Source organism: Nicotiana tabacum, chromosome 12 (genome assembly GCF_000715075.1).
Source record: "Nicotiana tabacum cultivar K326 chromosome 12, ASM71507v2, whole genome shotgun sequence".
Lineage (NCBI taxonomy): Eukaryota > Viridiplantae > Streptophyta > Magnoliopsida > Solanales > Solanaceae > Nicotiana > Nicotiana tabacum.
The window spans coordinates 32506597-32529936 of record NC_134091.1 but is presented as its reverse complement, the minus strand read 5'-3'; the positions used below and the strand labels follow the sequence as shown (position 1 = coordinate 32529936).

The window sequence follows — 23340 nt, the reverse complement described above, 5'->3', positions numbered from 1 at the left end:
GCTGGCTCCAGAATAGGAGGGCGCTGCACAGGTTCTGCTGCAATCGCCCAGTACTGACGTTGCATAAGTGCCTTGATTAATTTGGATTTATAACGTAATTGCCTGCTAAAAGGGGCAGTGCACCCCTTTCCACACGGCTTCGAACTTGAGACTTTTGGTTAAGAGGTGATAGACATCCGACTATTTCCTAGGTGGGGTGATGCTACTGGATTAACTTGTCCATTTCTCCATAATAATATCTCCCCAACCCCCAAACTTGCAGATAATCAAATTTAAACAATTTGGCTTCTACGCCAAAATGACATACAATTTAGTGAATTGATTCTGTTTTCTGTGGTGTATCATTATCAGCAAAGTTGAAAATTTTGTTCGAGTTATTAGCTCTAATTAACCACCGGCAATACATAATCACCAATAAATCAATGCTGCCATGAACTGTTGTTATATGAACCCAAGGAGTAAAACGCATTTTGAACTTGACAGAGAAGTTCCTAAATTACAACTTAATAGTCAAGAAACTATAATATGAATTGCACTATGATTAATTCGAATTCAAATAACCCTTAACCAACGCAGATCAACTGAATATTCCTCACTTTAATGTTAATGATGTTGAAAAGGTGCAAAAAGCTAAACTAAATAACGTTAAGATGAGAGTTCCTCGTACTTAAAAATTTATATACAAAATAGAGTTTTATCATTGATAAAAGATTAATGAGTAGCTTTGTTTATGTTTTAAACCTTTTATGTAGGGTACACTTTATGGTTGGATAAATAAAGAACTAAACCAAAGTTTTGGCCCCATTAATAAATCTGGTGCTTTTTTGCGAAATTCAAATTAAAGTTGTTTCTTGAATTGATTTTGTCTAATGTCAAAGGTATAAACACCATCATGCTTAACATATGCTATTTCGAATTAAACCACCAAGCTTATTTTAAATGGCAAAGTTGCAAAACTGAGTTTTTACAAGTTAGAGTTCTTCGGTTTGAATCTTTTGGAAATTAATTTGTATTTATTTCTCTGCTTGCAAGTAAATTTTTATTTTATGTAATTAGTAAATTTAAGGGTATTCACCAATTTACTAATTGCTTTAATACATATTTTGTCTCTGCTATATTTAGTGACCGCTACATAACAGCCGACATAACTTGTACTTCCTCACATATTCATATTATATGATTAATTTACCTTAATTATTGGTCTTTTATTTTTTGAAGTTGTTAATGCAATTTAATGTGTCATTACTAGGACCGTTGTGTAATTCTTTTGCTTCCAATTAATCCGCTTTTTTTCTAACATATTGTCGTTAATCGTTTTTCAATATATTCTTTATCCTATTAACTGCATTAGGATCCTCATCTTAGCCTAAATTGCTTTAAAATAAAAGACTTACGAGTTTCAAAATTTTTAATACCCATGTTCATACTTTAAACATGATGAATAATAAAACCAGATTGATCTTAAATGAAACATAGATCGAAATAAGAGAATATTTTGGTACTATCAAATTATGCAAAAGAGTGAAAATCAAGTCCCATATTAGTATTTTATTTTTTCTTCATTTTCTAAAGAAGATGTATGGCTTTGCCTAATTTATCTTAGGGGTCGTTTGGTAAAATGTATTAGGGATAATAATATATCTATTAGCTTTGATATTCATAATTCTTTGTTTGATACTAGTGTTTTTTAACCTATGTATAAATGATACTTGTATTAGTTATACACTCTATTCAACATTGTTCTTAGACATAGCAAATCATTTCATTAGTAATACCATAATTTGTAATACGTGGATAAGCATGTATAAAAATATAACTGCTCTTTCAAAACCTTTAATATACCAAGCCGAACATTCAATAAGAAATAATCCTTGCATATTTAATCCCAACATTACTAATCTCAACATTACTAATACACCATATTCAATATCATTCTTATACACCCTACCAAACGATCCCTTAGGGGTCGTTTGGTATGAGGTATAAAAAGGTATAGTGTTGGTATAAAAATTTAATACCACCTTAATACTTTGCTTGGTTAGCAAACCTTGTATAAGTTATCCCGAGATTATAATTAGTACCGGGATAATTTATATCTTGTAGAGGGTCGGGTAATTAGTGCCGGGATAACTTATAACTTTTTCTTAGAAATTATGCAATTGTCATTTTTAATACAACATATTAAACAGTGTATAGAAAACAGTACAAGGATAACTATGCTTAACATAACTAATCACAGCATAACTTATCCCGACATAAGTCGTATTCAAACCAAACGACCCCTTAGTGTGTTCTATTTTATTTGATTTGAAGTTATTAGGAATGCCTTTTACCGAGTCTCGTATTTTCTAATTTCTAGTACCAACATTCTCTCTCGTTGATTTTTTTTCCCCAAGTATTCTAACAAAAGTACCGTTGCATATTTGAATTCTAATTTATGGTTGATATGGTTGCAAAGTGTTACAAGCATGATAAGGTTTGGTGTAACCGATGAGGCTCCACTCATAAGTCAACATAACGATTAATACTTTCTTTAAATAAATATTATATTTCCTCATTTCTAAACATTGAATACTGCATTAGCTATTGTTTTGCTTCTTAGGTTCTTGTTCATGGAATGCATTGCTCGTGTAAATCTTAAAATAAAATAATCGAAGCATAGCTCTTCTCGACAAAAGAAAAATAAATAATTCAACTATTTGATTGATTTGAGTCTTTTATTCTTTAATTTTTATCTTTTTTGTGCTGTTATCTTTTATTATTTGAGTCTTTTTTTCCCCTTATTTCCATCTCGTATTTATGTTCTCTTTCGATAAATATGTGAGGGTGCCGGAAAATTTGACATAATAAAATCCATATTTTCTTATATTCTTCTTCATAAGAAATCCACGTAACTGAAACGAAACTTACGTAATTACCCCTTGGAATACTTTGTTGGACACTTTTGAATTGGTACTAGGCATTGAAGAAACTAATTTGGTTAACGACTTAACGCATATTATAACTTTCAGAATTATTATTGATAAATTTAAATAATACCTGAATTTTTTAACAATAAAATCAAAGTGAATAATTAAATTTTGTAGGAGTAGGAAAAATCTATATAATACTTTTCTATATTTGATTTTTTAAGGAGGTAGTAATTTCTATATATTGAAAATTACTTATTCTAAAACCTATTCTATTTTAAATTGGGAAGTATCAACACGTAACATAACTCAATTCATGCGCATGTTTGCCGTAAAAAATATCAAACCTAAAATATAATTATTTGGTCACAGGTCATTGGTAACAAAATTATAATATATATTATATGAAAGTAGAGTATTCAAATATTATTAAAAGGAGAATTCATTTGTTGGATTCTATTTGCTTAAATTTTAAAATAATATTAATTCTAATTTATGGTCAATAATACTCTTTTAAATAGTAAGGTATAATACTATATGATAGAAATCTATAGAAATTAAAACAATATTGAGAAAAAGTCACTTGACACTTTTAGGACAAAATCTAAAACCATCATCGATAAATTTAAATTATATATCTATATAACTATGTCTATATCTATATATATAGAGAGATCTATTCATTAAGTTTTCTTCTATATTCGCTAGAAACATAGAGATGACATATTACTTCGAAATTATAATATAAAAAAATAATTATTATATAAAGATGTACATTGAGATACCTTATGATTATTTATACTTTGGGCTAAGTTAAAAATACAAAAAAAAAGTGAATAAGTTTAATTAACATATCAAAGATTTGATGACTTTGAAAATTTTAAAAATTCCAAACAGCAAAATAAGATCTTAAATAAAATATCCACATTATAGTGGTAATGTGAGAGTATTTTGATAATACTCAAAAATATATTGATAAATTTAAATAATACCTGAATTTGTTGGCAATAGAATCAAAGCGAATAAATTAAATTTTCAGGAGTATAAAAATCTATATTATATTTTCTACATTAAGAAAGGATATTTCGTCAAATAATGAACTAATTAAAAGTCACATAAAATTTTAGAAAATACTAAATAATGACAAGTAATAATGAACAAAAAAGAATTTTATTTTTTAAGGAATTAATAATCCTATATATTGAAAATTACTCATTCTGAAACCTATTATATTTTAAATTTGTAAGTTACCAACACGTAATATAACTCCATGTGCGTGTTTTCCTAAAAAAGTAACAAACCTAAGATATAGTTATTTGCTCCTTGCTATTTGGTCATAAGTCATTGATTACAAAGTTATAATCTGTATATTATTGTATTAAAATGAGAATCTATATATTGGATTCTATTTGCTTAAATTTTGGAAATATTATTAATTGATATGTTTGTATCTAATTTATGGTCAAGAATACTATTTAAATGGTAAGATATAATATTATATGAGTTGGCTGATTTTTCACTAGATGAAGAAATTCGACCTTTGAGATTAGTTGTTTTTCTTCCCAGGCAATAATTTTATAGAAACAACTCGATGAAATTATTTAATTTATTTTTTGAATACGTTCGCTAAATTTAGTATGCAATATGCAAATATTTTTATTAATTCTCTCCGCTCTTTTTTTATATTGAAATGATCTGCGCACTGCGCGGGTGTGTATACTAGTAAAAGACTTAAAAGATAAGTTTTACAAAGTGGTTATTAGACCAACAATATTATATGGGACGAAGCGCTGGCCAATCAAGAAGTCTCATGTTTAGAAGATAAAAGTAGCGGAAATGGGGATGCTGAGATGGATGTGTAAGTATACTAAGAGAGATATGATTAAGAATGAAAATATACCGGACAAGGTGTGAGTGCATGTGTGGAGGACAAAATGAGAGAAGTGAGGCAGAGATAGTTTGGGCATGTGAAGAGGAGATGCATAGATGCCCTAGTAATTAAAGAGGTGCGAGATGTTGGCTATGGTGGGTCCAAGGAGAGGTAGAGGTAGGCTGAATAAGTATTGGAATGAGATGATCAGGCCGGACATGACACATCTTTAGCTTACCGAAGACATGACCCGCGATATGAGGGTGTGTAGGTCGAAGATTAAAGTAGTGGGTTAGTTAGTAGTCGCGCATTTTCCTTTTCCATATCTGCATCTCTTTCCCTCACTTGTAGTATTATTATTATTCTCGTATTTTTATTTTAAGATGTTATTATTACACATATCGTTTACTTTGCTTCGGTTATCTTATTTTGATGGATGTTGTTATTGTTTCTCGTTCTATAGCTTCTCCACTTTTGTATTTCTTTATCATATATTATGTGATGATGCTATCTTTGAACCGATGGTCAATCAGAAACAATCTATTTATATTACCTTCACAAGATAGAGGTAAGATCTGCATACATACTATCCAACTCATACCCCACTTGTCAGGACTATTATTATATACTGTAGTAATAATAAAGTTAGTTAACTTGATAAAGAGAACATGAGATCAAATTTTGAACTAAGACATGAAGTACTTGGGTCCAAATGAGAAGTGAGCAAAAGGACGAGAGTATTACAAATTTCATTTTTCAAGGGTAAATGGGGAAATGAGACTTTAAAACTCGTTTGTACATAAGAATTTTTTTCTTTTTATCCAATTTTTTTTTTACTTTTTTTCAAAATCAATATTTGTTTATAAAATTTTCAATTTTCACTTGAAAATGCATTTTGAAAATTTTCGAAAATTTGAAAAATTCCAAAAAGCTGATTTTCAAATTTTTCACTCAAATCCCTCACAAAACTAAAAAAAAACCTAAAATTATATTCATATCCAAATACAACTCTAAATTAAAAATACTATTTCATTCCCCTATTTTGAAATTTTACAATTCTTATGTCCAAACGGCCACTAAAGGGTCCAAAACTAAAAATTTGAAAAACCAGAAAGCGAGAGGAAAAGTGCGAAGCTGTGGGTTCCACACGACATGTGAGTGATTGTTTATCGTATAAGGAAGCCGGAAAATAGAAAGAGAAAAACAACGCAATAAAGGTAGTTCCCATTACAACGTTCGACTCCTCTTTTGTTTTTGTTGTTGTGTCAACCCACCATTTCTACGTGCTCAGTACTTTTCGGCTAAATCCCGCTCTTCTTCTGCCATTCTTGTTTTTTCACTTTATTTTCTTCACTCAAAACCCCAAAGAAAAGAAAGAAAAAAAAGGAACTTTTAATTCGAACCCAAACGATGAAGTAACATAACTCAGTCACTTGCTTCCTAGAAAACGACGTCGTTTAAGGTACGAGAACCGACCACATTGTTTTTCTTCCTTAGCAATAAGGTGTGAGCTTCCTTCTCGGTTTTAAGTAATTTTTTGTTTCCACTGATCTCTATCCTCTCTCTCTCAGGATCAGATTTTTGCTACTTTTCCTTCTCTCTCTCTCTCTCTCTCTCTCTCTCTCTCTCTCTAACAGACACACATTCTGGTATATATGATAGTCTTTTGTTTTGTTTTTTGCTATTAGGTATAGTGATGCATTGTGGTTTTGTCTTACTGGAGTTTCTTGTTTCTGTGAACACAGGCGATTTCAGAGGCAGATGTTCACTGAGGGTCTTGATAACAACGCCCTCAAGTGGGTTAGAGAGGTCTCATTTCTCTAATCCCTTCAATTTTCTGCAAATTTTCTACTTATTATATTTTGACAATATCTGGGTTTTGTTTTTATCTAATATTATTGAAATTTCAAAATTTGAAGTCTGAATTTAAGATGCTAACTTATCTTTGTCGTGTTGTGTGACTCATTTTGAAATTCACTGTGCGATATGATGTTTGATTCTTGATTTTTGTTGCATTATTTGAAAAATTGAACTCAAAATTTCAGGGTTCTGGGCAGCAGACAAAGGAAATTCCTTACTCTATTTCAAGCCAAAGATCAAGAATTGATCCTATTGGCAGCATGAGAAATGGCAGCCGCAATGTTGGACTTCCACCACCTTCCAAATTCCGTAGTGGCCATTTATCAGGAGTTATTCCGGTATCTAGAGTTATTCCTGGAGATTTAGATGAAAGTGCATCAGCTTCTGATAATGACATGATCACTGACTCGGAAGAGGAGGTTTATGGGGGAAGATACTCACTGGATTCATCACCACACGATGATAGAATTCCTAGCACTACTGCAGCCACTCAAAGATATTACAATCTCCCACAAAGGCGTGCTGCTGCGCTGTATGCAAGTGACAGTGTGTACTCTGATGATGTTAGTTCGTCGATGGAGACGTTGGGGAGAGGTCGTGGATATGTGGCCGATAGATTGATGAGAGGAGCTAATAGATATCCAATTGGAAGTAGTGTTTATACTGAGGAGGAATCTTCTGATTCTGCTGCAAGCTCTGAGTTTTCCTCGACTCAAGTTGGGACCAATAATGGAACCGTTCCACGATCAACAAATTATGCATCTGAGGGGTATGCTTCCAGCATTCCGTCAAGATTGAATACAGGAAACAAGACTCAGAAGGTATTAATTTGCGTTAGCTTTGTTCTGAATTGAGTTTCTAATTGCATTCATCGAAAATGATATTAGCTCTAGAACTTGGTTGCATAGAATTATGCTACAACGTTATTATCCATAATTGAAGCAATCATTTAAAAATATCTTTTTTAGATGGTTGTCAAAAGTTGCCTAAATGTGCTCCTGTATGATGTATGCATCCGCACTCTTACTTCAGATTCTGTGCATTGCCATTTCTATAATCCTCCTTTTTCTCAAATTTCCAGTTGTTAGGATAGCTTCCCTTGTTGCTAGCCAAGTAAAAATGCACACCATTTTTTGGTACCGAGTGGATCCAAACTGATAATGTGGATAATTTGATTACTTCCTCACCAAGAGCTGATGATAACATGACTATACTAAAAACGAACCATCTCGTCCCACATCCCACTTTCATAAGTCCTCACTAACATTTCAACCAGGCCTTGGAATTTAGCTATTTCCCAATCCTGAAGATTCCTTCTAACTCTTATGTCCCAATGAACATGTTCAATTATGTCCTTATTTTTTTTTTATGTATGCACTTATCTTCAGTTTCTGAAGTGGTCTGCATTGCAGTTCTTTAATTTTACCATCCGTAGTGCTGTATAAAATCTAGAATTTAAGTACTACCTTTTGTTTTTAATCGATATAATTGATTAGTATTGAGCAGAATGTTTAATCTATCCAGCTTTTATGCAATATAATTATTCAAATTATAATTTGACATTTTAGGTATTTTCAGTGGAATAAACAAAGACTTCTGTAGTGGCGGTATTGAATAATTTAAAGTAGTTAAATTTGCTCATGGCTAAAAAGGACCAATGTACACCCTTATGGAGCAGAAAGAACTCAGTCCCTGGCATGAGTGGCCAGTTGAACGCTCTATTGTTGCTACATGCTATGTTGCTCGGACTCTTCAAAAGTGTTGCCGTACCCGTGTCGGATCCTCCAAAAATGCACTAAATTTGGAGGATCCGACACGCACCCAACACCATTTTTAAAGAGTCCGAGTAACATAGGCTACATGTTTCCAGTATTGTGTTAGTCACTTAGTTTTGGAATCTTTTTGAGGTTGACTAAGGATAAGCTGATATACTTCTATTGACATTGTCTACTTTTTTTTTCCTTATTCCTTATTTTCATTCTGGAGTAAAGCACAATAGTTCCTTTTTCTCCTGGCACTATCCCCACTGTGAAAATAAATTCAATCCAGAGTATGTCAAATGGATTATCAATTGCATCATATCTTGAATGAGGTCTAACTATTGGATCAGCTGGATGTATTGAGTGTCATATATCTCAAGGATGTTTCTAGTAAGCTTAGGAGATGTTCAACCGCTGTAAGTTGATGAGGATCCATGTTTAGTTTAAACTTTTGAACTTGCTGCTTATTAGGCATGTGCTTCATTCTAATGGAATAAGAATAATGGTTGATGGATGAATAGTCTGATTAGCTCTTGTTGATGGCTACATTGTCCTTTTACACTTTGCAGAATTAAGAATAATGGTTGATGGATGAATAGTCTGATTAGCTCTTGTTGATGGCTACATTGTCCTTTTACACTTTGCAGAATGTTTGCCAGTTGAATTTAATTTGTTCTACTAGTGCAGCGGAATTTTCGTCATGTATCACATGGTTCCTTGTATTTTCTAGAGAAAGTGGACACGCTCTTGTGAAGCTAATTCAATCACTTGCAGGATATGACCTCTGGGAATTTACAGAAGAAGGCCGCTTCTGATGAAGAGGTTCCCAGTGCACCTCCATTTTGTAGTTCTGCTGCCGAAATCAAAGAAGTTGATGAACGGGTCCCTGCCTCTAGTACAGTTAATGTGCAATCTACAGCAGAAGGTAGTGGTCTCTCAACTAAGGCAAATAGTTACATTCCTTCTGGCTTAAATGACCAGGTCAAAGTTCCAAATCATTCTGACTCACCTGTGAGGTTAGTGTTCACAAACCAGTTGCAAAACCTAAAGCTATATCTTTTGCTTGGGCCTTAGTGCTTTCCTTCTTTGAAAGCACAGTACTTCCTGAATTTCAGCTTATATCTGCTTGCATATGTTTTCCAGGACGACTGCTGCTGCTGTAGAAAGTGGAGGACCTTCGGGTTCTTATCCTGCTCGCCTTCCAACTTTTCATGCCAGGTATTGTTACTGGTAAACAAATGTCCATTGTCTAGTTACTCTTCAGGTATTATCAGTGATGATTTTCTGTCCAATACAGTGCACTAGGGCCATGGCATCGTGTGCTTGCTTATGATGCGTGTGTTAGGCTTTGCCTGCATGCTTGGGCTAAGGGTTGCTTGGAAGCTCCGATGTTCTTGGAGAGTGAATGTGCTCTCCTAAGGAATGCGTTTAGGTCAGTTTTTCTTCTTGTTCCACGTTATTGAGCATGCATGCTCATAGAGTTCTTGTGCCCTTGTAAATGAAGAACCCAATTAATCTTGTCTCCTATATGGATTTACAGGTTACAACAAGTTCTATTACAATCAGAGGAGGAATTAATGGCAAATCGCTCTTCAGAGCTTCCTAAGGAGGCGGCTGCCGCAAAACCTAAGCAAATGGTTGGAAAGATGAAGATCCAAGGTAATCCATGATATTTACTTGCAATATTTCAGGGTAATACTACCAAAGAAATCTCTCATTGACCTTGTTCTGATTTTGCAGTTAGGAAGGTTAAAATGGGCCTGGACCCACCTACTGGCTGCAGTTTTTCTTCCTTGAAAACACCAACAATAAAGATGGAATCTGTTAGATATCACCTATCAAATTTGCGGTCAACATTCTCTTCAGGATGGCAAGCAGTTCGCAAAGTCCGTTTTGCTCCTCGTATGCCTGCAAATGGTTCATTCTCGCGCCAGAGTTTGGCATATATGCAGGCGAGCACCCAATATATAAAGCAAGTTTCTGGACTCCTGAAAATTGGTGTGACATCTCTACGCAGCAGTCCATCGTCTTATGAAGTTTTTCAAGGTAAAGAAGTTCATGTGAAACATACCAACTTATAGGGAGCTTTAAAATAATTGGTATTATGGGAAACTTTTATACTTGACCTTTCTCTATCCTCATTCACCTTTCATCCTCTCACTTTAAGACCTATGTGGCACAAAAACTCTGTGACCATAGAGGCATTTTTTTCTTTATAAAAAATTTATAAGGTAATGATTCTATTTGCTAAATGCTATCTCACCCAAGAAACCTTATATGTGATCAGAGACATACTATTGTTTATTACGACTAAAAAGTTCAATGGAAGAGGATGCTATAAAAATGCAACCTGGATCAGGCGAAACCCACATTTTGTAAGTTTCTCTTTGTCCATCAGGCTTCATCCTACTTCCATTTTATTGAGTTTGTTAAATGCATATTTTGTCTTTGGAGAACTGCTATAATGTTTGGATTATGATGTGAACATCTTTACAGCTTTCCAGATAGTTTTGGAGATGACCTAATTGTTGAAGTCCTGGATTCCAATGGAAAGCATTATGGCCGTGTCCTTGCTCAAGTCGCCACCATTGCTGAAGAACCGGTAAACCTGTCTGAATGCTACTTAGTCATCAACTATCATAACTGCTTCAGTTAGCTCGTGATGCTTACATAACGATTCATTCAGGGTGAGAAACTTCGATGGTGGTCTGTCTATCGTGAACCAGAGCACGAGTTTGTTGGCAAAGTACAACTCTTTATAAATTACTCAGCTACATTTGATGAAAATAGTCATCTTAAGGTGAGTTTTGTCATGCTTTCAAGCATTTCTACAACTAAAAGAAGAGTAAAAGAATTATTTATCTACGTTGGCTCATGTAATTTTGCTTAAGGCATTGCTTTCCAAGTATGTAGTTTAGAGAGAGGAAAAGAGAAGATAAGAACGCAACACATTCTGACTTTCAAATCAGTATTTGTGGACTTCCGTAGATACTGAGCCTGTCTTGTTCGTCATTTCACTCCTCCCCACATTTAATTACAATGATATGAAGCTGGCTCTTTTGAAATGGAAACATATGAAGCTGACTCTTTTGAAATGGAAACATATGAAGCTGACTCTTTTGAAATTGAAACATATGAAGCTGACTTGTTCATTTCTTAGCATATTCAAATGATATTTGGAAGGACCTCTTTGCCATTGGACTCACGATTGATAATGCATTCCATCTTATTAACTATTGTTATCTTTGTGGAGTTCTTCTGTGGAAATGTGTAATGTGCTTTTATTCTCTGACCATTAAATGATTTGCTGGAATCCCTTGCTCAAAAAAGTTATGTGGAGAAAATGAAAGCACAATTAGATAACTGTTATAAAACAATAAAAGAAGAAGAAGAGTATTGCAAAAAAAGAAAGAGAGAATTCTTATTGATTTGGGATAAATTACAATGGAATAGAACCCCTCTATTTATAGGGAAAAAGTGACTTAGCCACAAGTAACAAACCCTAGAATCTCTCTAATATATAGACATTCACCTTAAATACAATTCTATTTATAACACTCCCCCTTGAATGTCTATTCAACAGATAATGTGCCTTGTTAGAACCTTAATTAAAATAAAACCCAGTGGGAAAAAATTCTAGTGAAGGAAAAAGAGTACACATATTTAGAAATACGCCTATTGGTTGCCTCGTAAAAAACCTAGCAAGGAGGCAACGCCTATTGGTTGCCTCGTAAAAAACCTAGCAAGGAAAACCCAGTGGGGGCAAAACCCTGTAAGGGAAAAAGAGTACAACGCGTATTAACTCCCCTTGATGAGAGCATCAATTCACATCTTTAAGCCTTCGCATTCCAATCTTGTGCACCATCTTCAAAAGATCGTTGGTGGAGATTTGATAAACAAATCAGCCATATTAACTTGAATGAATATGTTGCATCTTGAAATCATTATTCTTGATAGATATATAATGTCTTCATATAATATCGTGGAATGGCTTTTCAATATCTCCATAGAGGTAAAAATTCTCGTTATCACATTATCATGCTTATAGTTATAGCAAGATACATATGTGCACAAAATTGCACTTAGAATGTGGTGCTTCAAAATCAAGAATTGTATATGCTTTAAGTGATTTAAATCCTTCAGGGATTATCATATAAGCCATATAAATAGACTTTAGATGCATATCAAGTTTTCATACCATGCTAGACATATAAGACAGATAAAAGTGATTGCATACACTATTGACTTTATACTGTCAAGTGTTTGAACTACATGTCTCTCATATGAAACCAATTCTATTCGAATTGTGTCTCTTCCATTTGACCAATATTTTTGTGTCTGTATTCGACAGACTTAAGATCCTCATCTATACTTAGCGCTCTGATAGATGTTTCGTCGACGAATATTTTATATCGGTTCCAATATTTTTTCATAAAGACATAACATAGAGATCTCTTCATTCATATTTTCAGGTACCTGAACCTCTCCTGAAATTTTATGAAATGTTATTATGATCATTTTGATAATTTGTTCATCTTCTTTATCAAGAATTTTATTTGAAACCGATTTGTCTATACACTTTAAGCGTACCATAGACTTTGTCCTTCTAGGACTTTACGGTGAGAATATAGTTACTTTCTTTGGGTCCGCAAATGCGTCTGGCATGCTTTGCAATATATTGCAGATGAATTATCTTTTTATGAACTTCAAGTTCATATTATCTTATTCGAGGATCTAGATGTAGAAATGATAATTCATTCCGTAACTTTTTCTCAACTGTTTATCCTTTCTCCCTCTCATGTTAGAAAAACTAACTTGCTTCCTCAACTTTTGGAAACCTACCTTTGTGTGTTATAGTGTTAATCAAAATATACACCGCATATCAATAATAATAAGATGGAATTATTTGGTTCCTAACCCTGAACCACTTATGAGGGGAGAATGTAATATACTTTTGTATATAACGAATATCAAACTGATATAGATTACTTTCTTCTTATAAGCAATAGTTTAGCTATTAAGTGGAGGCACTCAATAAATCATTTTGCTAAACCAACTGTGATATAAACCAACTTATCAAGATGAATTGTCTTGAATAGAAAATTTGAAAATTATGCTCTAAATTAAATTATTGAGCAAGTTACCTCACAAATACAAGGTTGCGGGTTAATAATAAACGCACATGTAACCATCTCATAGATGCATCTTATGTGGTATACATGACAGGTGAATGGGCCCATATTCACCTTTGATATTTCCAGCATTCATGGGATTCAATCCCAATTTTAGTTGGTCTATTAATTAATGAGAACAAACAACATAAGAGACTTCGTAAAGAACTTTCTAGTTCTTTAATATTTATCCATGTGAATTCTCTTTTATTTTTGCACATCATACTTAAATTAACATGGCTAAATCAATTATGCCAACTGGATAAATTATCAATGTTGATAAACTTCAGGTTTACGCCATGACGTGTGCAATTATCAATAAACTTCAAGTTTATTATGATATGGGTTTTTATATCAATAAACTTCCACTTTATTGTGGCATTCTTTTATGCGTGTAGTACAAACTGAAGAATAAAACGGGTAGCTTTTCACATACATATTACCCCGCTACAAGTTGTAGTAATAGAAGATATTAAATTTTTCCTTTATTCATAGTATCAATATAATCAACCGCTTTCGCGTATACTTTGGAAACTGGATAAGTTTCTTTGAGACTTACTACGACACAATATATTGACATGATAATCAATTGTATTCCTCCAAAATAGTAATAATTGGCTCTTTTAGAGCTCTCAATTAATTTTATATTACCATATATTCATCAATATCCATATGGTGAATATCTCTCTCAAAGAGAAAGTTATACCATTATAGTCATGGTCAAAATTATATGCAAGATTTGTTTCTTGTATCACCGTTGTCCTTTAATAATCACATTGCCAAAATATTTTAGCGTACAATAGCTACGTGACTAGTGATCATTCATGCCATAATAATGACATTATTTTTTTATTTCCTCTCAAATCTCCTTCTAGAGGTGATTGTGGTATATTCACTACCACTAGCACGTTCATATTCTTCCAAAAATGAATATGTATTCATAAATCACATGTTGTCACATTCACATCATGAATGGACCATAATCATCTATATGTGCTTTACAAAATCTCATGCCAAATCGAGGACAAATATTAATTTCACAGAGCGAAGGATTATTTTGAGAATTCTTATTATTATCATTACCACAATGATGATGATTATAATTTCGTCTATTGCCACGTCCACATCCATTGATACCTTCACGGTAATAATTTTGTCTTCTTTCAGACTTATTACATATTGCTACCATATTCTCTTAAAGGAACGAGAATGAAGCAAATTCAATGGGGCGGGTTTCCACTTCTTGTGCTCATAATCATACATGAATTTGATCATAGCAAGACAGAAATTTTACCACTTCGGGTGGTTATAATTTCTCACAAACTCTATTAGAGTTATAATCAAAATTTATTGTCTTTGCTTGTATTTAAAATCAAATTATAGAATTTCAAGAATTTAAAAGAGAAAAATAAGGCAAAATACTTATCTTAAGTCCAGAATTTATTCCTGAAGGAAGTTCATGAACCAATTGACAATCATTATGCTTAATATTATGTACAGGTTGAGCACCATGCACGTATCCCAAAGCCTGGTGACCGAAGCAGATTCCTAGTATAGGAATATCAATGTATTCACCCAAGAGTCTCACGCAAATTCCTATATCTTCTCTCCACGGGGGTTTAATTTCTCAAACGCTAGACAACTAATAGAGATGAAGAAGAGTATTGCAAAAAAAAAAAAATTAAAACAACCGCCCTCTACTCAATTGGTTCAAGTCTCGTGCTGATAACGTGTAATAAAACAATAAAAGAAGAAGAAGAGTATTGCAAAAAAAAAAATAGAGAGAATTCTTATTGATTTGGGATGAATTACAATTGAATAGAACCCCTCTATTTATAGGGAAAAAGTGACTTAGCCACAAGTAACAAACCCTAGAATCTCTCTAAAATATAGACATTCACCTTAAATACAATTCTATTTATAACAATAACGAATTTCTATTATCTGACACTTTTTTTGTTTCGTCCTATCATAGTGTGGTTCGGTTGCAGAAACTGTTGCTTATGACCTAGCACTTGAAGTTGCAATGAAGATTCAGCAATTCCAACAAAGAAACTTGACACTACATGGTCCTTGGAAATGGTTACTCACTGAGTTTGCATCATACTATGGAGTTTCTGATGCATATACTAGATTAAGGTACAATCCATTTACATTTGCTTGTTTTAGGTACTGGAGGAGTTGTCCGCCTCCTTATTCTGTGCTAGCTTGTATTAATTTTGCAACATCAACTGTTCAGGTACCTTTCATATGTCATGGATGTCGCAACACCAACTGCTGATTGTCTTACAATTGTGCATGATCTTTTGTTGCCTGTAATAATGAAGGGCCGTTCTAAGAGCACCCTCAGTCATCAAGAGGTAACACTTGTAAACCGAATTGAATCTGATATATCACATATTGCAGATTGGACATTGATGCTGTCTTGTGTCTCTAAGATTCCAAGTTATTCTGTGACTTCATTGTCTTCAAAGTTGTATTCGACATCTGTGTTTTTTATAAAAGCATGGCCTACAATTTGCTCACATCTCTCTCCTAAGTACTGACTTTGCACAATGTTTGCTTGCTACCTACAGAATCGTATTTTGGGGGAAGTTGAGGACCAGATTGAACAGATCTTTGCGATGGTTTTTGAAAACTACAAGTCATTGGATGAGTCAACACCATCAGGGATAATGGATGTTTTCAAACCCGCTACGGGGGTTGTACCACCTGCATTGGAGCCTGCTGTTAAACTATATTCTCTACTTCATGATATATTATCTCCTGAAGCTCAGAACACACTGTACAGCTATTTCCAGGTCTGGAAGCTGGCACATATCTCCCTATATCTTCTGTTTCTTATATGCAGTTTTTGGCATTAATGTTTGATTGCACAGGCCGCTGCTAAGAAAAGATCAAGACGGCACTTGACAGAGACTGATGAATATGTCAGCGGGAATAATGAAGGACTCTTAATGGATGCTGTTACTGTGTCTACTGCTTATAAAAAGATGAAGTCACTCTGCATGAACATCAGAAATGAAATTTTTACTGATATGGAGATTCACAATCAAAATATACTTCCAAGGTATGTCTAATTTCAAACTATACCAAGATTAGTACGTGTCTAAAGTAAACTTACTTTTAGATTGATTAGTAATGACAACAAGCTGTTACTCACATCACTCAAATTATATATGCGAAGATGGTAAAGTGAATTGACTTTTTTGATAAAACAAACATTAACATTGTTAAGTGTCTCACATGGTTAAGGGAATGTGTTATTGTTTCCTTATATGTCTTGAGCAATCCTCATCTCTTGTGCTAGCTTTTGAGGTTGAGTTAGACTCAAAGTCCATTTTCTTAACATGGTATCGGATCCAAACCCATCCCTATTCTTAATTTACCTAACGTTGGGCCCCATGTTATATTATCCATGCATAAGACGTTTAGTCCTGGGGTTGCAGAAGGGTATGAAATGTCCCACATTGGCTGAGGAATGAACTGTTGTTTCCTTATATGGTTTGGAAATCCTCGCTTAATGAGTTAGCTTTTGAGGTTGAGTTAGGCCCAAATTCCATTTTCTCAACAGATATGATCCTCCGTCCGCCCTCCCCCCTCCGCCTCTTCTTGGCCCCCTTTCTCTCTTGTGCTTATGCATTACATCTGCATTTCTTCTTTCATGCATAATAGCACTAAGCATGTTCTTGTATGACAACGAGTCCTAGGAGCATTTCTTGTACAATCAACAAGTCCAATGCCAAAAAAAATTCATTATTTGTTGTCATTTTTTGTAGCATTCCTAACTGTTTCAATGTTTTCAATTCTCTGTGCAGCTTCATAGACTTGCCGAATCTTTCCTCAGCCATATATAGTGCAGAACTTTGCTGTAGATTGCGTGCATTCCTGATTGCATGCCCCCCTGCTGGTCCTTCTCCTCATGTGACTGATCTTGTCATTGCAACAGCAGATTTTCAGAGGGATCTTGCCTGCTGGAATATCAAGTAATTCTTGCCTCATAGGTGGACTTTTTGATACATAAGATTTATATGCTAAATGGTGTAATGTTTTATGAAACAACCTGTGCAGGCCCGTTAAAGGAGGAGTTGATGCGAAAGAGTTGTTCCATTTGTATATTATCCTGTGGATCCAGGATAAGCGGCTCTCTTTGCTAGAATCTTGCAAGCTGGACAAGGTACTAACTGAGGCTTTATCAGGCACTGTTTAAACCCTTATCTACTCTCTCTTGACTTGGTTCTAGTATCCCCCCACTATGATGAACCGCATTTCATATGATTACGTGTTTGGTGTGATTATTTTCCCGGACAGCAATTCGTGTGCATCAAACTCGTTTTCGTTCCAGCACGTCTCACTTACATAATCTTGCACTGTGCTATATTCTTTATTTATTTATTTATTTATTATTATTATTTTTATTATTATTATTATTATTTGCGTTTTAATCTTTTGGATTAAGCCAGTCAGTGCCTCTGTTTTTTTCTTCTCGTTTAAACGTGCTTGCAGCTTCCTTATTATGATGGGTTTTGCATGTAAGCAGTGTAAGTGGAGGCTGGATGTGGATTTCAAGTGGATCCATGATATAAAGGGATGAGAACCTAAAATCTAGATTAGGCTTCTTAATTTTCAGTAACCTAACAGAAGGAGAGGAGGAGCTTGAAAATATTGAGTCTTCATTTGGATGTCAAGATTGTTGCTAGAAAGCTTTTTCTTGAAAAATTTACAATAAAGTAAAGGAGAATCAGATTCATTTTCTTGCATGCGTTTGTTTGAAAGGAAAATGAAATTTTTAAATAAGTAGTTGTAAATCTTGCACTTTTTGCAGGGTTTAATTTGGAGGAAAGTTTATTTGGTGTGGAAGTTTTCACTTACTGCTTCCCAGATGCAATGCAAAAATGTTAGCAACTAAAAAGAACTTGTAATTGAAACTACTAAGGTCTAGATTTATTGCTTTTGCTTAATTTTTTAAACAACAACAACAACAAACCCAGTGGATTTCCACGAGTGGGGTCTGGGGAGGGTAAGATATACGCAGCTCTACCGCTACCCTGGGAGGGCAGAGAGGTTGTTTCCGATAGACCCTCGGCTAAAGAAAGAATGAAAAAAAGTAACGCCAACAAGTAGTGACAACATTAAGATAAAACAAGAAGACCGAAGCCAAGAAAGCAAGTAAACACCAAGTAGTAATAACAATCTAAGAATAAAGAGATATCATACCAATGCTAATGGTATCGCACTAAAAAGACATAGGAAGAATGCTCGACTACCTACTAACCTATTACCCTAATCCTCGACTGCCACACCCTCCTATCAAGGATCAACTCCTCAGTAAGCTCCAACTGCGTCATGTCCCGCCTGATCACTTCTCCCCAAGACTTCTTAGGCCTACCTCTATCCCTCCTCAGACTCACCACTGCTAACCTCTCACACCTTCTAACAGCACCTTCTAACAGGGCCTTCTGTGCTCCTCCTCTTAACATGTCCAAACCATCTCAACCTCGCCTCCCGCATCTTATCCTCCACAAGGGCTACACCCACCATATCCCGAATAACTTCATTCCTAATCCTATCTAACCTGGTATGCTCACACATCCATCTCAACATCTTCATCTCAGCTACTTTCATCTTAATTTTTAAAGATGGGGCAATTCATATAGCAATGGAATCTTAGTTTTATATGCTTACTTACATGGAAAAGAAAATTTGACTCTTTACACTACTGACAGCTTCCGTAGTTCTGCATCAAGTTAATACAGGCGTTCAGTTAGCACTGGTTTTCACTTTCTGCTGATCTATTCTATCCTTCATCCTTTCCTGATTGGTGCTGAATAAACTCATTATCTCACAGGTGAAATGGTCGGGAGTGAAAACACAGCATTCAACAACCCCGTTCGTTGATGAAATGTACGAGCGCCTGAAAGAAACTCTAACTGACTATGAGGTCATCATCTGCCGTTGGCCGGAGTACACATTTGCATTGGAGAATGTATGCCCTGATTATTCTTGTTTTTCTTTACTACTCAATGCATGAAAATATTCTATTGTAGGAAAAACGGGGGGGATTTTTAGTACAATTTTCTGAAGCTTGTTGCATTTTTTTACCATGTCATTCAAAAGGGTTCATTAACTGTCTAAAGTAATGAACAATTTGAAGACCTATTGATTCTAACAACTGATTGAGAGTTGATCATTCGGACCTTTCAATTCATACATGCAGATCTCAGACCTATGAATGATTAACGGTGAAACAGTAGTAATTGAATACCAATTTCCCAGTACTCATTATCCCTTTTCTTTGGTTTCTTCTGTTTCTGCCTGTCTTACTAAAACCTGGAAATTGTGCACAGTGTGGATATACCAGTGTATAGTCTGCCAGTGCCAAAGTTGATTTATTTAGTTGCTGAAGAGGACTGTTGCATTGTAGACTTCCCCATTGGGATGTCCTATGAAAAGGAAACTTGTTACGTAGGGATTTTTATTTCCTTTGCATTTTTCCCTTTTTTGCTTCATTTTTCTTCTTCTTCTTCTGGGAGTGAACATATTGTTGCTTGCTTGAGATAAGAGGAATCAAATGGATGGTAGCAAACGAGCTGCTGTTGCACTTTGCGTTCATGTTACATTTTATTCATTTTTCTTTTGTTATAACTACTATTTTGTTTAATAGTTAACACTTCTTTTTTTGTATTTCTCTTGATGTCATAAAGGCCATTGCTGATATTGAGAAAGCAATTTTGGATGCACTAGAGAAGCAATATGCAGATGTCTTGTCACCATTAAAGGAGAATTTGACACCCAAGAAGTTTGGCCTCAAATATGTGCAAAAACTTGCCAAAAGATCAGTTTGCCCATATATTGTGCCAGATGATGTACGTATCCTCGTAGCTCTGCCCTTCATTTATTATTCATATATTTAGGCCTGAAACATGTTCCTTCTTTTACAGCTGGGTATTCTTTTGAATTCAATGAAGAGGATGCTTGACATTCTGCGCCCAAAAATAGAGCAGCAATTTAAGTCCTGGGGTTCATGTATCCCCGAAGGAGGGAACACCGCCCCTGGAGAGCGCTTGAGTGAGGTGACTGTGATGCTTCGCTCTAAATTCAGAAATTATGTGCAAGCAGTCATCGAGAAGCTCGCAGAAAATGTAAGTTTGCTCTACATTTTGGTTAAATCTAAAATTGAAAGGAATCCACCCAGATAATGCACTTTTCTATATTATTTTGGTTGCTAATTACTGAAACAACCTTTCAACTGATTACATGACTGTTCTGATGATGGGAGATTTTATCAATATATGCATCATATGACACTTCCGAAACTAAAGGCCAAATACATAGGTAGCCCCTTAAAGTTGGCACTATATTTCATTTAGACACTTCAACCAAAGTCTATACATATTGAACACTTCAACCGCAACAAAGGTATGCCAATTAAACACTTCACACAATGTGCATAAATAAGTTCAGGCGCGTGACAACAAATACTTCGACGTGGCAAATCAGACAAATAATCGAAAGCCACGTGGAAATATTAAAAAAAGCTCATCTTCCTAACAACTTTCGATCCCCTGCCCGGTCCCTCCCCTCCGTTCTTCGTTCTTTGTTCTTTCAGTTTTCTTCTTTCTTCCTCTTCTACAATTTCATTTTTTTCCTTCTTTTCTTCTAAATCTACGTCCAAAATCCGGAGCTTTACCTTCTTCCTTTCTTCTTCTAATATATACTTCACACTTCACACTACAAAACACCCATTCCCCTTTCCTTGATCACATTCATCACCAAATTAAGCTCATTTGCTATTACAGTATTCTACTAGTTTTAATATAAATCCTTTGAAATATTGATGGTGAGATGACAACAATACAAAATAACACCTGTAACTACCACGACCAGCAATTACAGTCACACTAAGGCCACTCAAAACTGTAAAATTTGATATATAAAGAATCAAAATTTTCATAAGATGGGAAATAACTGGTGTGGTTTCACTTGACTGAGTTGACTAGAACGCCAATGTAAAAATCTGGTTGAAGGTGGCGTTTTGGGGTTGAAAAAGAGTGGTCTTTAGTTTGTGAAAGGTTGTTAGAGCTAAACAACAGAAGCTGAGATCAAGATGAATGTTAAGCTTGTCGGCAAGAGTTGTCTGCAATGGCTCCAGTGAGATGATCCGTGATTTCTTCAGGGATGGTTAAAGGTGGCTCGGAGATTAAAGTTGGTGATGTGGTTTTAAAAAAAAAATGACCTTTAAAAAAAAGAAAAAAAGAAAAAAGAAAAAAAAATGTTTTTGGATCAACTCACGCGCTCAAGAGATGTTAAAAACACTTTTCTTGCCATATTAGGCTATTGTGTTTAATTGGCACGCTTTTGTTGGGTTTAGAGTGGTCAATAGGTACATGCCTTAGTTAAAGTATCCAAATGAAAAATGGTGCCAACTTTGAGGGGTTGCATATGTATTTGGCCGAAACTAAATACAAGGTGTGAATAACGTCAGTGCTTCATCTAAAATAATTTTTTCTTTTTTTTTGTTTTCCCTATTTGGATTGAGGGGAGAGTAAAGTGCACATGATGTATTTAGTAGGCTCTGTTATGCAGATCTTATGCTGCTGATTTAGCGGTATTTGATTCATTCATTAAAAGAAACTCGTAACTGATACCCATAATTGAAATTTCATAAGTAGCTCCAGTCAGAATCTACATTTTTATCTCTTTCAAACCAATCCATAGACTGACTACTAAACAAATATCACCGTTTATGCTTCAGACGAAGTTGCAGAGCAACACAAAGTTGAAGAAAATTTTACAAGATTCCAAGGAGACTGTCATAGAATCAGACATTAGAAGTAAGATGCAGCCATTCAAGGAGCAACTTACGAGTACCATAAATCACCTTTACACCACATTTGAGCCTAATGTATTCATCGCAAGTTGCCGCGGCTACTGGGGCAGAATGGGGCAGGTTAGTTTTGAACTCAGGATTGATCGCTTAAAATTCATTTTTGTGTAAAAATCATTACACTAATTTCACTCTGCTTCAGGACGTGCTAAGTTTCCTGGAGAGCAGGAAAGAGAACCGAGCTTGGTACAAGGGCTCACGAATTGCAGTATCTGTAAGTAGCAACATCATCTTGCTAGTTATGAGCTATAAAGTTAAAACAACATTCTAGCACAAAGTGCATCCGATTTTATCATTTTGTGTATTTGGCTTTTGCAGATCCTAGATGATACATTTGCCTCTCAAATGCAACAGCTTTTAGGTAATTCGCTTCAAGAGAAAGACCTTGAGCCTCCAAGGTCCATTCTTGAAGTGCGATCGATGCTTTGTAGAGATGCAACAAATAACAAAGGACCAACTTATTATTACTAGATGTAATTATGTATAGATGTCCTATTCATTTTACTTTTCAGTTTCATTTTTTCGTTTCTTTTTGGTTCCGACAACGAAAAGAGAAAGAAGGGTGTAGTAGCTATAGCCTATAGGTGGATTCGCCTCAGGTTAGGGGGGGACATCGATGCTGATACAGCCTATAGCCTATAGGTGGATTCGCCTCAGGTTAGGGGGGGACATCGGTGCTGATACATTTCATGAGAAGATGTGCTCTCTTATGGTGTTTTAGGCCTGCTACAGAAGAATAGGATATAGTTTCTCACACAAAGTCATTTTTGTTGTGGAAGCAGGTTACTCTACTGCTCCTGCTGTATTAATAACGATATAAAAGACGTATAGCAATTCACATTTTATTCCAGGTCTTGAATTACGGATTACCAGATTTCTCTTC

At 34.9% G+C, this 23340-nt stretch overlaps 1 protein-coding gene across 2 annotated transcripts; it reads left to right on the top strand.

The window, feature by feature from the left end:
• Nucleotides 1–5981: 5981 nt before the first annotated feature.
• On the top strand, nucleotides 5982–23326 carry LOC107788917 (uncharacterized). Of its 2 annotated transcripts, none has more exons than XM_075226317.1 (23): nucleotides 5982–6241; nucleotides 6525–6588; nucleotides 6825–7460; nucleotides 9174–9415; nucleotides 9543–9617; nucleotides 9697–9831; nucleotides 9940–10058; nucleotides 10140–10445; nucleotides 10687–10774; nucleotides 10896–11001; nucleotides 11086–11199; nucleotides 15546–15709; nucleotides 15810–15930; nucleotides 16147–16371; nucleotides 16450–16640; nucleotides 17389–17556; nucleotides 17642–17747; nucleotides 19419–19556; nucleotides 20275–20436; nucleotides 20512–20712; nucleotides 22326–22520; nucleotides 22600–22671; nucleotides 22776–23326. In XM_075226317.1, the coding sequence occupies exons 2-23, from the start codon at nucleotides 6541–6543 to the stop codon at nucleotides 22926–22928; spliced, it is 3765 nt and encodes a 1254-aa protein (XP_075082418.1). In that variant the 5' UTR covers nucleotides 5982–6241; nucleotides 6525–6540; the 3' UTR covers nucleotides 22929–23326. The 2 variants fall into 2 exon arrangements, with proteins under 2 accessions (XP_075082418.1, XP_075082419.1); XM_075226318.1 differs by lacking the exon at nucleotides 5982–6241 and adding an exon at nucleotides 6290–6428.
• The last annotated feature ends 14 nt before the right edge of the window (nucleotides 23327–23340 follow it).